At 42.5% G+C, this 15619-nt stretch overlaps 1 protein-coding gene across 2 annotated transcripts in view; it reads right to left on the bottom strand.

Annotated features, from left to right (window-relative positions):
• Window positions 1–9626: 9626 nt before the first annotated feature.
• Window positions 9627–15619, bottom strand: part of MYO19 (myosin XIX) — a 119633-nt gene continuing 113640 nt past the window's right edge. For both annotated transcript variants that reach the window (XM_077481083.1, XM_077481084.1), the window contains exons 23-24: window positions 15148–15483; window positions 9627–11435 (exon numbers count right to left, since the gene is read on the bottom strand). In XM_077481083.1, coding sequence (XP_077337209.1) covers window positions 11316–11435; window positions 15148–15483 — 456 coding nt within the window. In that variant the 3' untranslated portion in view covers window positions 9627–11315. The remainder of the gene's footprint in view (window positions 11436–15147; window positions 15484–15619) is intronic.

Here is a 15619-nt window from a genome sequence, read left to right as displayed (position 1 = left end):
GCACTAAGAGCACTACCTGCAACCTCTAAAACATTCCCCATTCATGGATAAGTAAAATAGGATATTTATGGCAATTGGAGCACTCTTGAAAACATATTCACTCCTCTGAGAATCATTGCTGAATTAGATCCAGTGGAAAAATAATTCACTAAAAAGTGGGTTGTTCCAGTAGAAGACATCTTACTCTGCTTGAAGAGGCTGTTCATTCATGTATGAATTCTACAGCCAGAAAATTTGACACTTAAAGCGGAGGTCCACCCTAAAATGGACCTCCGCTCATCGGAATCCCCCCCCCCTCCGGCGCCACAATCGGCACCTTTCAGGGGGGAGGGGGGTGCAGTTACCTGGATAATCCAGGTAACTGCACCCACTTCCGGGCTAGCTCTCTGCGGAAAGGGGCGTACGTTACGCCCCTTTCCGCAAGCGCCCGCCCCCTTCAGCAAGTGCCCCGCTGCCTGCTGGGAAACACACAGCTCCCAGAGGCAGCGGGGACCGTCCGGATTGCGCCGCGCGGTTTGCGCATGCGCAGTAGGGAACCGGGAAATGAAGCCAAAAGGCTCCATTTCCTGATTCCCATACCCAAGATGGCGGCAGCACGAGCGAGCGATCGGCTTCGGGTGCCGACATCGCGGGCGCGCTGGACAGGTAAGTGTCACTATTTAAAAGTCAGCAGCTGCAGTATTTGTAGCTGCTGGCTTTTAAAAAAAAAAAAAAAAAACGCGGAGTCCCAGTGGACTCCCGCTTTAAGGTTAGATGAGACTAGGAAAATGAACAATCAACAGGATCCATGACCAAGTTCTGGCAGAACATTTACAAACATTGCCATCTGCCCTATTCTTCCGCGCTGATGTCCTAGATCAACTCATGACACATTTCCAGAATGACTCATTTCTGTCCACATGTGCAGAATCATGTGGCTAAAAGCCTTGACAGCTGAAGCTGCCTGTAAAAGATGCCTTACCCATATGCTCTTTGAAGGACATATTTTTGGTGATGTAATTGACAAGTGCATAAAGGACATCACAGCAGGAAAAGCCCTTTCTCAACAGAAGGTTACAACACCTCTTCCCCCCCCCCCCCCCCTTCGTTTTTTTTTTTTTTCTATCTCCTCTAAACGCAGAGTGCCCCATCACTTAATTAATTAATAAAACTTTATGCCTTTCCGTTGGTGGAAGATATAGTCCACCAAGTTTGCCCCAATACCATCTTCGCAACAAAGGGACACCACCCTCGCTCTTAAAAAGTGGAGGATGTCAGTTAGTTTTCATCCCTCTGGTTCACAATTGTGCCAGGCCTATGGGTTCAATCGATGATTTTAAAAGGGTAAAAAAAAATACAGTTTTAAACTCTACCCTCTGCCAAAAGACAGATTTGCAGACTGCCCTGAGCCATATCTTGTCCCAGGCAGTGGTCATTCTGGTCCCTCTAGAGCGGGGGTCAGCAACCAGTAGACAGGGGACTGGTTGATCGCCGTCTGGGCTTGCTCGCCTATCATCACAGATCTTCAAATAGAGTGCAAAGCAGAGGGACTACTTGTAAAGTTAGAGCTGTAGTAGGGAGCACAAGCCAATGCCTTCTCGGCACTGCTGGCTTCTGTCCCATGCAGAGTTATACCAACTGTACTCCATCTCTTATCACGGCTAGAAGGGTGGTGACAGCAGCAGGAACGAAGAGCTCTTTTGGTCAGTTTGAAGCAATACCCTGGGCAGAATAGTATAAGGCTGCTTTCACCCACATTGCATGTGCAGTGCAGTGTACCTGTGGGTTTGGTGCGCTTAGCCATAGACTTCTATTATATCCTGAGGGTTTGGTGCACTTTCAGAAAGTACACCTGCAGGATATAATAGACGTCTATGGTAAAGCATGGCTAACTCAGGAAAGTTGTAAATACACTGAGGTACACCCACAGTATAGGTAAACTGCAGCACATCGGTGTGAAAGCAGCCTTATTGGGGGTTCAGAACAGTAAGGGTTCATTTACATTGGCAGTTTGGGGGGTGGTAAAACCCCATAGTTAAGATGTGTGTTTTTTTAATCACCCCCGCCCCAACTGGACCCCCTTTAGCTGCAGTGGCCAGGGGTGTACACATTTGCAGCCACAATTATAAGCCCCGTCATGGTTAGTGGGTGTAGTACCTGCCAAGCATGATCCATTCAAGTGAATGAGGCCACTCTGCAAGTGCCCTGCAACCTTGTGTGTACAGCAAACAAAGGGTTAAAGCAGGCAGCATTGTGACGCTTCCTCACCACCTACTTTAGCCCCTTGGACCCAGCAGAAGTATGCAGTTGCAGGGAGCTTGCCAAGTGGCCCCAATTTCTTTAATGGGTCGCAATTAGCAGGAGATAAGCCCCCTGATGCTTTTGGTGGGTGCTAATTCCTGCTGTGGCATGTGTACACCTTTGGTTGCTGCCGCAGCAGCAAAATGGGGGAGGGAGTTCGGGTGGTAAAACCGAGACTCAACTGCAGCATTTTAGCACCCCCACCACCCCCCCAACTTTACATGAAAATGAGCACTAAGAGTGCCGCAGACTGCAACTTAGGGCTCATTCACAAGTGGAGCAGGCATTGCTGCTCCCCTGAAAAGTGATCTAAGTGTGTTTGACAAACCCATTATTGTCATGCGATGCATGCAATTTGTGACATGGCAGTATGGCAATTAGAGGTTTAAATTAGGTTTGAGGAAGTGACACTGGACCTGGTGATCTTTGACTTCTCCCGTGTTGTTCAGTTGGATCTCCACCACTTTAAGGTTGCCTACCCACTGCTCTAGGGGACAGGTTCAAAGGAGTCCATTCAAATCTGTTCACAGTACCAAAACACAGTGGTGGTGTTTGTACTATTCTGGACCTAAAATGCCCAAACACGTACCTTTTTGTGTTCCAAAGTTTTTTTGCATGGAATCCCCAAGGTCCGTATTTTCCTCTCTGAGCCAAGAGGAATATTTCACAGCAGTATACATTCATCTAAACAGAAGTTTGTCTCGCACTTGCACAGTGGGAAGCAGCAAAGAATGACAGCTGGCTTTAACATTCTGGGATCAGGGACATGAAGAACGGTGAAAAATTGACCCGGGTGAGGATGGCACTGGATCCTTGGACAGGTAAGCGTTCTTTTATCAAGTTACACAGTTCATTTTTTCCATACAGCCTGAGGATCCTCTTTCAATAGTTACAGGAACAGTTTTGTGATAAAGGTATAATGAAAAAAGAAATCCTATTGATATTCTCTATATGGGCTGAGTTCTATTCAAGCCCTCCTTGCATAGAGCTGAGTGCAACACAATCCATTGGCCTGGGAAAAAACGAAACAAAAAAAACGTATATTCTGTTTATCGATCTTCCTATGCTTCTATCCAGTCAAGCACGGGATTCCCTATCTTTGTGAATTTCCCCAACCTTGGAAATGGAGAATTTTCTTCTATGCTTGTGGAAGGTGTTGACAACAGATGCCAGCCTCACAGGCTGGGGAGGAGTGTTCCAATCTCTTAGGCCCCTTTCACACTGGGGTGCTTTGCAGGGGCAATATCGCTTGCAAAAGCGCCTTGAAAGAGCCACTCCTATGTCTCCAGTGTGAAAGCCCTTGGGGCTTTCACACTGGAGTGGTGCACAGGCAGGATGCTTATAAAAAAAACAAGTCCTGCTAGCAGCATCTTTGGAGTGGTGTATAACTGCTCCTGCCCATTGAAATCAATGGGGCAGCGCGGCTATAGTGCCGGCAAAGCGCTGCATAAACAGAGCTTTGTGGGTGATTTTAACCCTTTTTTGGCTGGTAGCAGGGGTTAAAAGCACCCCACTAGCGGCCGAATACCTCCACAAATATGAAAGTAAAGCCGCCCCGGTGTGAAAGGGGCCACACTGTTTAAACAAAACTCTGCTGATCCCCGCTAAGCAGGTGGTTGAAAGGTCCGTCTCCACTCAGTGACATGGACTTGTCAGAGCCCTGCTCTCCTCTAGGGTGAGATCGGATTAAACGGACCATCTGTCTGTTTTCATCTGATCCGCCAGATGAATGGAAAATAGGCTCAATATACCTCTGGATTACACGGACAGGATCTGATCGGATAGCAGCGAGTGTCAGCGGACATGTCATCACTGCCCCATAGTGGTGAATGGAGGCTCCCATCAGGTCCACCTGAAAAACTGACAGGCGGACCTGATCAGAAAGCCTGTGTGAAAGGGGCCTAAGGGAAGAAAAACTCCCCATCAACAATCTGGGGCTAAAAGCAATAAAACTAGCTCAAGCCACCTGGTCTTCAGGTCATACATTTTCCTCATATCTACCAGGTAGATATTCCAGGACTCTGTGGATGCATTTGGCCACTAGGTTCTTTTGGCAGCACTCTGAGTTGTGTTTTTACCCTTATTTGTCTGGATGGGCCTGTTGACATTGCTATGTTTGCAGGTAAGTCAAATTTCATTATTTATTTTTTTGTGCACTGGGGGCCCAGGAAGACTTCCTGAAGGGTGTGTAGCAGAGCAAACAATCACTAACAGAACAATGAAAACTGGGGACTGCCTACAGCTCAGATGCCTGACAGACATTGGTGTTTATTTACAGTGGGGTTTATTTACTAAAGGCAAATCCACTGTGCACTGCAAGTGCGCTGACTGTAGAGCTGAGGGGAACATGGCATGGAAAATAAAAAACAGCATTTTTGCTTGCACATGATTGGATAATAAAAATCAAAAACGGAGCTTCCCCTCATTTCAGATATTCCCCTCAAATCTACAGTGAATGCAATTCCAGGTGCACTTGTAGTGCACCGTGGATTTGCCTTTAGTAAATCAACCACAATGTTTCACAGGTTTGTTGCACATTGAGCTGTGTTGCTGCACAATAATCAGGTTTTGCATGCTGACTCATGGCCGGAGCCCTTAGGCCCGATTGACACCTATGCATTTTTTTGGTGCTTTTTGCATTTTGCACTACAGTCCATATAACATGGTTTCCTATGGAACACTTTCTGTAGAGCAAAACTCCAAAAAGAACAAAAAATGCATAGGTGTAAATAAGGCCTTAGTGCCTACAATGAGCATGTAAGCATCAGAGCTATATCATGGAGCAATGGTAAAAGGTGGATTCAATTAAAAAACAAGTCTGAATTCAAGAATGGTTTAAGGAACACAAGTTCAAAGTGTTAACTTACCATCCAAATTCTTAATTAAGCATCTGTGAAATGCGCTAGAAAAAAAGTCAAATGCATTGAGGTCCCACCTTGCAACTTACAGGACTTAAAGAATCTGCTACCGACAGCTTAGTGTCAGATATCACAGCATACCTTTAAGTGGTCATGTGTACTCCATGTCTCGAGGGGTTATGGTGGTTGGTCACAATGTTATGGCTGATAGTGCTAACAGTCTGTGCAGCAATTTGCAATATGAAGCTGACTTGAAGGGTGCTGTTTGTGGCGCTTACAATCAAGAAAACTCATGGATAAGACTGGGTAATTCTTGGTGCTGAAAAGCCCAAGAGGCACTCACAGGTCTATCAGAAAGTTTACAGGAAGGAGTGGAACTTTGATTTAAAAAAAAAAGACAAAAAAAAAAACACCTGTGTAAAAGACTCCAACAGACCCCTCCTCAAAACTAATACCCAAAAGAATTCACAATCCAAATATTAAAAAATGAGTAGAACTGTATTCCCTAAAATGATTTATTACAAAAGTTACAGATTACCATGGTAATTTTAAAAACAGATACATAGTTAAAAAAAAAAAAAAGGAAGGCTACATGCACTGTGTTTATTGGGAATTGCTATAATACAGTGCTCAGTTGATATTTAATAGTTACTGAATGCTGTTCACAGAGAGCTATACAGCTGAAAAGATCCAAGCTTAAGCAATTGATATCTAGGTGAGGTAGAAGCTAGAGGGACAGAGACCCCAAACATAGAAAGGCACCATATCTCTAGAAGTCTAGGTTCAATGTGTATATATATATATATATATATATATATATATATATATATATATATATATATTATATATATTTATTAATGAGGCCCATCATGCAACTTTTATCGATCTTTCACATGGATGGTAAAAACAGGCAGCAGAGCTGCAGTGTTCCTTTCAGCTAGCCATCTACCCTAAGGGAAACAATTTTACAGGCAAGCCAAAAAATCCCAATGTCTTAATTGTATATTGTAGGGCACAGATGACTTGCTATGAATGTCTTCCTGGAATGTCTTAAAGCACTGAACATGAAGGGTTGGCAACACAGCAACAACGTCAAAACACACCGAACACAGAACGGGGGAACCCTTTTACAAATACACCTGCAAGACATTCAGCCCAAAACTGGCCTCCACAGGAGGTGTGAACAGCTGCATGGTAGAACTTAATAAACTTGTAAAGAGAAGATCAGGTATCAAACTTGAACAGAAGTCTGCATCAGAATTGCAAGTGCTTCCTGGACATTTCCGCATCAAAGGTCCTTAACTGGCAAAGGAGGAACCTTGCCCTTGATACCTGGCCTGAAAAATGAGCGGATGCATCCACCTTGAAATTGTTGATCAAGAATCAGCCTGATCTTTGTGAGGACCCTCAGACAGAACCAATAAGGGGAATCAAACTGTTAACATTCAAAAGTTAAGAACTGCAAACAGACAAAACCCTTCAAATCACTATTGGTATATGGCAGATACTGGGGAAAAACTGCCACAAACTGCACCAAAATCCCTTCAATCCCAGAGAATACTGCCAAGAGGAGACTTCCACAGCTCCATTTTACACTGAGGCACTAATCAGTACACATTGCAGGACCATCAGGTCCAAACTTCACCTATCACACAGGTACAGGGGCGGACTGACAACTCATGGGGCCCCCGGGCAATAGGGGATTATGGGGCCACACAGTATACACACACACATACAGTATACAGACACACAATATACACATACACACACTGAGAAGGTACTGGAGAGGCGGGGCAGCTATAATCTTGGGATTTAAAAAAAACTGATTTTACATACTGTCCCCGATTTTATTGAGGCTGGCAACCCTGATGGGGCCCCCTAGTGGCATGGGGCCCTCGGGCAGTGCCGAGTTCCCCAATGGTCAGTCCGCCCCTGCACAGGCACACAGAGTACTCCACTCCCCATCAGGTGTATCACTGTCCTGGATCTGTAGAGCACCCTGCCAGTGACATCACAGGGTATTATGTACACTAGGAGTCGCACTCTGCAGAATCCAGCTCCAATAGGCTGTCCCTGTTCTTGTATATGGGGTCTGGGTACACTTTCTCTTGGTTTACTGGCTGTAAAGACTGCAATCTGGATAAAGCCCACCTCTGTCCCAGTAGGGAGTCCAAGAAACAGGCCAGGAATGGGAATAGAGGAAAAGGCATTTTTACGCACTGTGCTAATTCATGGAGCCCACTGCTGGGGAGCAAGTGGGCATTCGGGACACTGCCTCGCATCACTTGCAGGGTGCCCATCGTCCCCTCTGTGGCCATGCTGGCATGTCTCCCTGCCCATTGCCTGCACAATCAACACCTTGTTGAAGCTGGCTCCTCTCCCTTGGCTCCGATGTTCTCCTTTACACAGTATAGAACAGGAAGATCTGTGCTGCTGAAGTCTGTGTATTTTTCTGTATTGAGAATAGGGGGACTATAGTAACTGGGAAGGGGGGGGGGGATGGGAATACATCTGGAGGAGTGATAGGTGGGTGGTAAGAGGATATGTGCTGGGGGGTTCTTTGGGAGAGGAAGTGCTGGGGAGGGGATTGGATTTGACACCACACCTTGCAGCACAAGTCCTGTCCTCTCCCAAAGCACCCAACAGCACATATCCTCTTAACCCATCACCCACCCAATCAAAGATACACCACCTGCCTCATAGGGGGGAACTACAGTATCTGGGACCCCTAGCACCCTGTAAGAGATATGGGACAAGTGCTCTGGGTGCCCACTCTGGAACATTGACGGGGAAGGGGGGATTTGTACTAGGATGGAGGGGTTTTGCACTGGGAAAGGGTATTTGGAGGTTTGAGAGAATTTGTGCTGGAGAGGATTAGGGGAGTGGAAAGGATTTGTTCCAGGATAGAGGGAACAGGGGGAAAATACAAGGGTCGCAACTGCAGTGTATAGAGGGGTAGCGGGGGTGGCATATAAAGCAACCACTCCCCTCCAAAATGGAGGTGATCGGTTCCTCTACATGCCACCCTGATGCCCCCCCATCTACCTCCTGCTGTCCCCAGCACTGCTAGGACCCCCCTCCTCCTCTCCCACCAGTTGCTGCAGGGGATCTGTCAGAATGGAGAGAGGGCAAGGGGCAGTTAAATTTTCATTCACTGACCCCTTCCTTGTCTCAATGATTAGAGTCAGTGAACTGTACTGATCACTGACTCTGTTCATTCATAACTGAGGCATAATAAACCGTGTTTACTATGGTTCAAATGAACAGGAAACCTCTGTTCAGAGCCATTCCTGTCCATTCATTCTGTGCAGCTGAGACTACAGAGATGGAGATTGGAGGCTGGGTCTTCAGTCTCCTTTCTCTGTCTCAAAGATGAAACATCAGAGGTTTGTTTAGACCTCGGATATCACACCAAAGACCCCGAAAGGGCTCCTAAAAAAAAAAGTAAAAAATGTAAAATACCATTGTAAGAATTAAATAGAATGAAATGGTCAAAACTAATAAACAAATAAAATAACAAAAATAAAACTACTGGACACCAGTGGTGAAATGACCAGGGTCACAAAGGTCGCACTTGCGATTAAGCCCTGGTGTTTTGCCATTGTGGGGTGGGGGGCCCCCCCCTTTATGATTTCTTGAACCGGGGGCCTTGAAGGTTCTAGTTACACCTCTGCAACAGAGGTCTAGAAAAAGCTAACTGCTCATTGCCTCCACTGGTAACTGAATTCTTAAGAAATGGCCCGGTCCACCGCAGGAAAAGACCATTTCTGCACAAAATCCTCACAAATGGTGTAAAGGGCTAACAACTGCTCAGGGAAGCAAACAACCTATCATTGTGCTTCCAATTTGCATAGAGAAACAATTGAAACGGTGGGTTCAAAATGTACATTTTTGTGGCCTTAGGATTTTTTAATAGAAACAGGCTAGTTTTAAAGTGGTATGTAAATGTTAAAATGGTTTCTATTAATTCGGGAGTAAGGGCAGTAGACTGAAAACTTCTTCTGGGCAAGCTTATCAGTTATGGATCTGAGTTATTTAAAATTAGGCAGCGTATCTATAACTGATGGCTCAGATGATGTGGATAAATCAAATATAGAATTTGCATGAGAGGCCACGAAAGCATACTTCTAGCTAATGTGAGTCAGCAAATTACTAAGTAACATGGATCATAAAATCTCTCTGCAAGTATACCTGAAGCAGATAGAAAGTGCGCTAGGTATATCCGGGACTGTCCTTCCCATGTCTAGAAACAGACATTTTGTGTCAGTGTAGCTGTAAGGCAATGTATTGGTTTAGGGTACGAAGAAAGGCTTCCTACCAGTCAGCTAATGCTAGGTGAGAGTCAGTTGGCCAGAGGTGACCATAGTCATTGTAAAGTGGGCAGCAGGAACAGAGCAAAAGTCAATGTGGCTCGTTGGATGCAGGTGTATTAGCGGGGAGATACTTCCTTGATGCTGTATACAAGAAAAGAGCACAGGACACACCACACAGGAGAGGACACTAGGGCTTTATTCCCACAGCACCTACCCTTTCTGTGGGAAAAAGAATAGCAGAAACCATAAAAATGAGGTAGCTCCCGGTGCTTAGCCCAACTGGCCTGCTCACAAAGAGTCTTCAGAGAAAGGCCAGCACTGAGGCAATGCCAACAACTTTTGACCTGGAAAGCGCTCCAACCCAACTGAACCCAGTCTAAAATATATCTACAACTCACGTTTACAATTAATGCTTTATAATACATTTATAGGATTATTATTTATTATAAATATTTATAAATCAGCATATCCAATATATATATACAGTATATAGAACCAAATAGTGTCAAAAGTGTAGTGTTACAAATAAGAGGCAAACAGAATCCTAAACCCAATCCTGCTTTCGTGCCACTGGGACCAGCTCTTTTCAAAAGTAACACAGATACAGTGGATATAAAAAGTCTACACACCCCTGTGTTAAAATGTCAGGTTTCTGTGATGTAAAAAAATGATAAATAATTTCAGAACTTTTTCCACCTTTAATCTGATCTATAAACTGTACAACTCAGTTGAAAAACAAACTAAAATCTTTTAGGTGGTGGAAGTAAAAATAAAAAAATATTGTGATTGTACAAGTGTGCACACCTGCTTAAAACCGGAGACGTAGCTGTGTCTGAAGTCTCCCAAAAGTATGTGAGAAATTGTGTTAGGGTCTGATGAAACCAAGGTTGAACTTTTTGGCCTTAATTCCAAAAGATATGTTTGGCGCAAAAACACTGCACATCACCAAAATAGCACCATACCCACAGTGAAGCATGGTAGTGGCTGCATCATGCTTTGGGGCCGTTTTTCTTCAGCTGGAACAGGGGCCTTAGTCAAGGTAGACAGAATTATGAACAGTTCCAAATACCAGTCAATATTGGCATAAAACCTTCAGGCTTCTGCTAGAAAGCTGAACATGAAGAGGAACTTCATCATTCAGCATGACAATGACCCAAAGCATACATCTAAATCAACAAAGGAATGGCTTCATCAGAAGAATATTACAGTTTTGGAATGGCCCAGTCAAAGCCCAGACCTGAATCTCATTGAAAATCTGTGGGGGTGATCTGAAGAGATGCCCTCGCAATCTGACAGATTTGGAGTGCTTTTGCAAAGAAGAGTGGGCAAATATTGCCATGCTGATAAACTCATACCCAAAAAGACTGAGTGCTGTAATAAAATCAAAAAGGTGCTTCAACAAAGTATTAGTTTAAGGGTGTGTGCACACTTATGCGACCATACTATTTTATTTTTACTTCCCTCCACCTAAAATATTTTGGTTTGTTGTCCAAATGAGTTGTACAGTTTATAGGTCACAATAAATGGTGGAAAAGGTTCTGAAATGATTTATCTTAGTCTCATTTTTTTACATCCAGACATTTTACACACCTGACATTTTAACAGGGGTAAGTAGACTAGACTTTTTATATCCACTGTATGTCAGTGCAAAAACATCTACATACATACAGTTGGGTAAAGACAAATAATACTTACAAGACTGTTTACTATACATTATCCAATAACAATTATTGCACATTGATCAAAAAAAAAAAAAAAAAAAATTTAAAATTAGATGTAAAAATATAGTGTCAGAAGTCTTTAAAACGAGCTTAACGAGGAAAAAAAAATGCAACATTAAAATAGTTCTTATAATAAATAGTTTTTATCTGTCAAATTTTTCCAGCAAGATCACATTCAGTCCTGTTAGACCGCAGTCAAATGTCTCAGGACATACATTGGCAAAATGTAGTGGCGACTTCTTGCAATGGAACTTGATGGGTCTCTGATGAGAAACAAAAAGAAGAGTTTAGCGATACCTATTCACTGTAGATTTAGTTTGGATCAACATATTTGGTCATATATGTCCATGGTCAGACCACTAAAACTATCAGCACTCATTTTCTACAACAGTCTAAAGCTGCTTGAGAATACTCTCCACTCTAGCAACTGTACACGGGATCAAAGTGCTATGTAACTAGTCAGTAGCAAGTGCATGGACTTGAATCAGCTGCATTAGAACTGCAGGGCCTAGGCTTAGCAGGCTGAAAACGTAACAATTATTCACTATTCATGAAATCGGATGAGATCTTGCAACTAGGGTAATATAATTATTTAACTGTCTTGAGCGGGAAGCGAGGAACACACATTTTCCAATATATAAGGATATACTGCGCAATAAATTATATATATATATATATATATGTGTGTGTGTGTGTGTGTGTGTGTGTGTAATTATATATATATATATATATATATATATATATATATATATATATATATATATATATATATATATATATATATATATATATACATATATACATATATACATATATATATATATACATACATACATACATACATACATACATATACACACACACACACACACACAAATCTCTTCTCGTGTCAATCATATAAAACATGTGCCAGTGTTAAATCCCCCTGATGTGACCCTGTGACATAACGCATAGGGGAGGGGCAGATTTGTTTGCCAAGATGCTTTGCATTCCCTAGGAGAGGCACAAATCTGTTGCAGTACCGTGGATTTTACATTGCTACATGCTGTACAAAGTTGCATTGGAGCACCTGATAAATGTGAGTTGAATGCAAATATTTTAAATAAATGTTACTGGTTTTAAACACTATTTGGAGCTCCTCTCTTTTCACATATATCGAGCAATGGTGGAGGAATATTGACAGGATGGGAAGGAAAAAAGCACAATTCAGAAGATTCAGCAAGTCTTATCTTTATTTGATTATCAATTATCTCACATCTGATTGCACTGAAACACTATACCTATTCATTTGGACTATTATAATGAGATTTTAGAATTTTAACACTGGCACATGTTTTATATGATTGACACGTTAAAGGATATGATGCGCTAATATATATAACTAATCTCTTATCTCAAGTATTTACTATTCATACCATTTATATTCTTGTATGTTTCAGGTTCAGCTGACATTCATATTGACCCTAAAATGTTACCTATATTTAAGGGACATAGCACACTTGCAATTCTGTTGCCAATATAATAAACTAGCCTTAGGATCTTTATACAGGGCTCTGTATAGTACTCCTGTTTCCTTGCATAAGTCAGCAATGACACCCTCTGTATTCTCTCAGAACACGTTTCCTAAAATTCACACTCAACCCAAACCTGAACCCAAGCTTTAGCCCTAACCCCCTACTGTACCTTAAAGGTACCCTCTCATAAGTGAAACAGGAAGGCTGCCATTGCGGAGTTCTACTTCTGAGAATGCTGGTTATCGGGCTGTCACAGGTGCCATCTAGTTTCAGTGTAAAGAAAAAAAAAAAAGAATTCTCTGATGGCTAACACAGAATAAAAGCAAACTACATAGCACGGCCTACAGTTTAAATGGGTGCTGCAAAATACAAATGAATAGCACCTATTCTACTGTAATTTATGTAGCTCTTGGAAGCAGCTGTGTGCTCTCTGGACATATTGCTCGAAAACTTAGATAAGCACCTGAATGACCGCAACATACAGGGATATACAATGTAATATGGACATATAATCACACACATGGGTTGGACTTGTATCTTTTTTCAACCTCACCTACTATGTAACTATATGTAACTTTGCTCTATACTAGCCCTATACTAGTCCTGGGTGTTTTCTTATGATAAAGAAGCTATTGTGAATACTTGAGATATGGTCAGTAAATGGTATCCATGCTAAAGTTTAAAAATTCTTCCAGTTTGGTCTAGAAGTAGGATGGAGATCTATCAACACTGATGGATCCCCCACCTTGTTTCAGTGTATATAGAAACTCCAAAATCAACTTTCATCTGCAATGGTAAAAGGCGAAACAGCCAGACAATTAGCATTTTAAAACCCCAGCAATAGCAGGCTCGATATTATTGTTATAGGAGGTGTCATTTAAAAAGATCAAGAGACAGTCCCTGTCACGAAGATCATACGCCCCAATTTGAAACCACCTTTCAATACAGAAAAAAAAATAAAAAAATAGTATAGTGTTGCCATGGGTTTTCTGATCTACCCATGTGTCTTGAAATGACAAGCAATACAAAGTTAACAAGAATTTAACAGTTTTGCTAATAGTCTTTTCCTCTCATCTAATGCTTCCCCTGCCATAACACTTTGCTCCCTAGATTGGTCCCAGTAAAACCTACCAATAATGCTCTGATGGCTCAGCAATAACAATCAAAAGGCTCTGCAGCATGCTGATAGAGTCTCTGACTGCTGTTAACTTTGTATTGCTTTGAATTTCCCAAGAACCGTGTATATTAAAGAGCAAGAGGCGTCACAACTATCTTATTTTTGCTGTATTGAAAGGCAGTTTCAAATTAAGAAGTGCAAACTGGTGGCAAGATCTATTTAATCTCAACTTAAAGCAGTAGTAAAGTCCACTTTGTGATTTTTACCTACAGGTAAGCTCATAATAAAGCTTACCTATAGGTAAAATAAATATACCTCCTAAACATGCACCATTTAGGAGACATTCACTCTTTTGGCAGCAGGTGATGTCACTGGCACATGCGCTCTAAATAAATGGCATAGCCATGCTGTTCCTTCAGAGTACCGTGCCATTGCTGTGACTCCCACGCGCATGCACGGGAGTGATGTCATTGCTCGACCATTGAAGCTGTAAGCCAACCAATGGAAGATCACGTGAACATGGAAGCCCTGTCAATGCTGACAGCACACCACTGTAGTATAGTATATCTAGTATGTGATGAATATTAGCACATTATGCCATTGCCTTGCAGGGGATTTTTTTATTTTATTTAAATGCCACAGTTTACTACTGCTTTAATTTGCTGCATGAGCTTTCCAGGTCTAGAACCAATTTTCACAGCACAGGAATGAAAATCTCCAGAATTCCCTTCGTACAGGTTTCCTATGACAATTACATTTGATGCCAAGATTATTTAGAAAGGCAATGGCCAAGAGACTGCTCTATGTTACTACCTAAAAGCAATCTTAAGTGGGGGCACACTTTTCATTTAAAGTGGTGTTCCACACAAAAAATAAAAAAAATTATTAAAATTCCTGAAAAATCCCTCGTAGTCTGCCTCCTTCAGTGCCTGGTCTGGTGACATCACTTCCCCTCGGCGTAGGAAGGGCTCAGCTCTGCCCCCTCCCTCCTGTCAGTCATCTGGGACATGCAACAGGTCCCAGATGACTGCGTGGCCATTCAAGGCGCACGGCGCTGCTCGCGCAGTGGTTGACCGGCTGTGAAGACACAGCCGGGTGCCCACAGTTGCAATGCCGGCGCCGCTGAGCAGAGGGGGAGACAAGCAGGGCTTCGTTCCCCCGCATCGCTGGACCCTGGGACAGGTAAGTGTCCGATTATTAAAAGTCAGCAGCTGTAGTATTTGTATATGCTGACTTTAAATTTTTTTTTTTTTTTTAACAGGAACTCCTCTTTAAGTGGAAACCAACTTTTAGTATGAAACACTAAACAAAACATAAATTCAATAAAGTGTATAACATTTTTACCTGAGGTAATGCTCCAATGGATGCTATGCCGTTTTCTGATTGATTTAATTCTACCTTGTAACCCTTATATTTGTTAAGCACATTTAAGCATGCCAGGAGATTCCGATGCTTGTGAAACCCATCAACTATCACCGTCTTCCTGATTGGTGGAGCACGAGACAACACAAAACCAAGATTCCAGGATTGAAAGCCTTCCTGTGTGATCAATGGGCTGTCTTGCATAGAATTTGTTATTGAGGTATTGAGAACTTTAACTGGAGACCCTGATATTAACACTGTGTTTTCCATCTCTGAGATATCATCCAACTCAACTGCCGCTAAGGCTTCCAATTTTTCCTAAAGAAAATACAAGAAATCCTTAACATGTCAAAAACAAACGCATAATAATGTAATGCTAAATGAGCCCTTACATCTTAAAGTGTAACTAAAAAAGGTAAAAAATTGTTATATTTAGTTTTGGATAGAGTGCAGA

This window comes from Lithobates pipiens, unplaced genomic scaffold, assembly GCF_037356315.1.
Source record: "Lithobates pipiens isolate NorthernLeopardFrog02 unplaced genomic scaffold, aLitPip1_a1.2 Scaffold_16, whole genome shotgun sequence".
In the NCBI taxonomy this organism is placed as follows: domain Eukaryota; kingdom Metazoa; phylum Chordata; class Amphibia; order Anura; family Ranidae; genus Lithobates; species Lithobates pipiens.
This window is presented reverse-complemented; position numbering and strand designations above follow the sequence as displayed.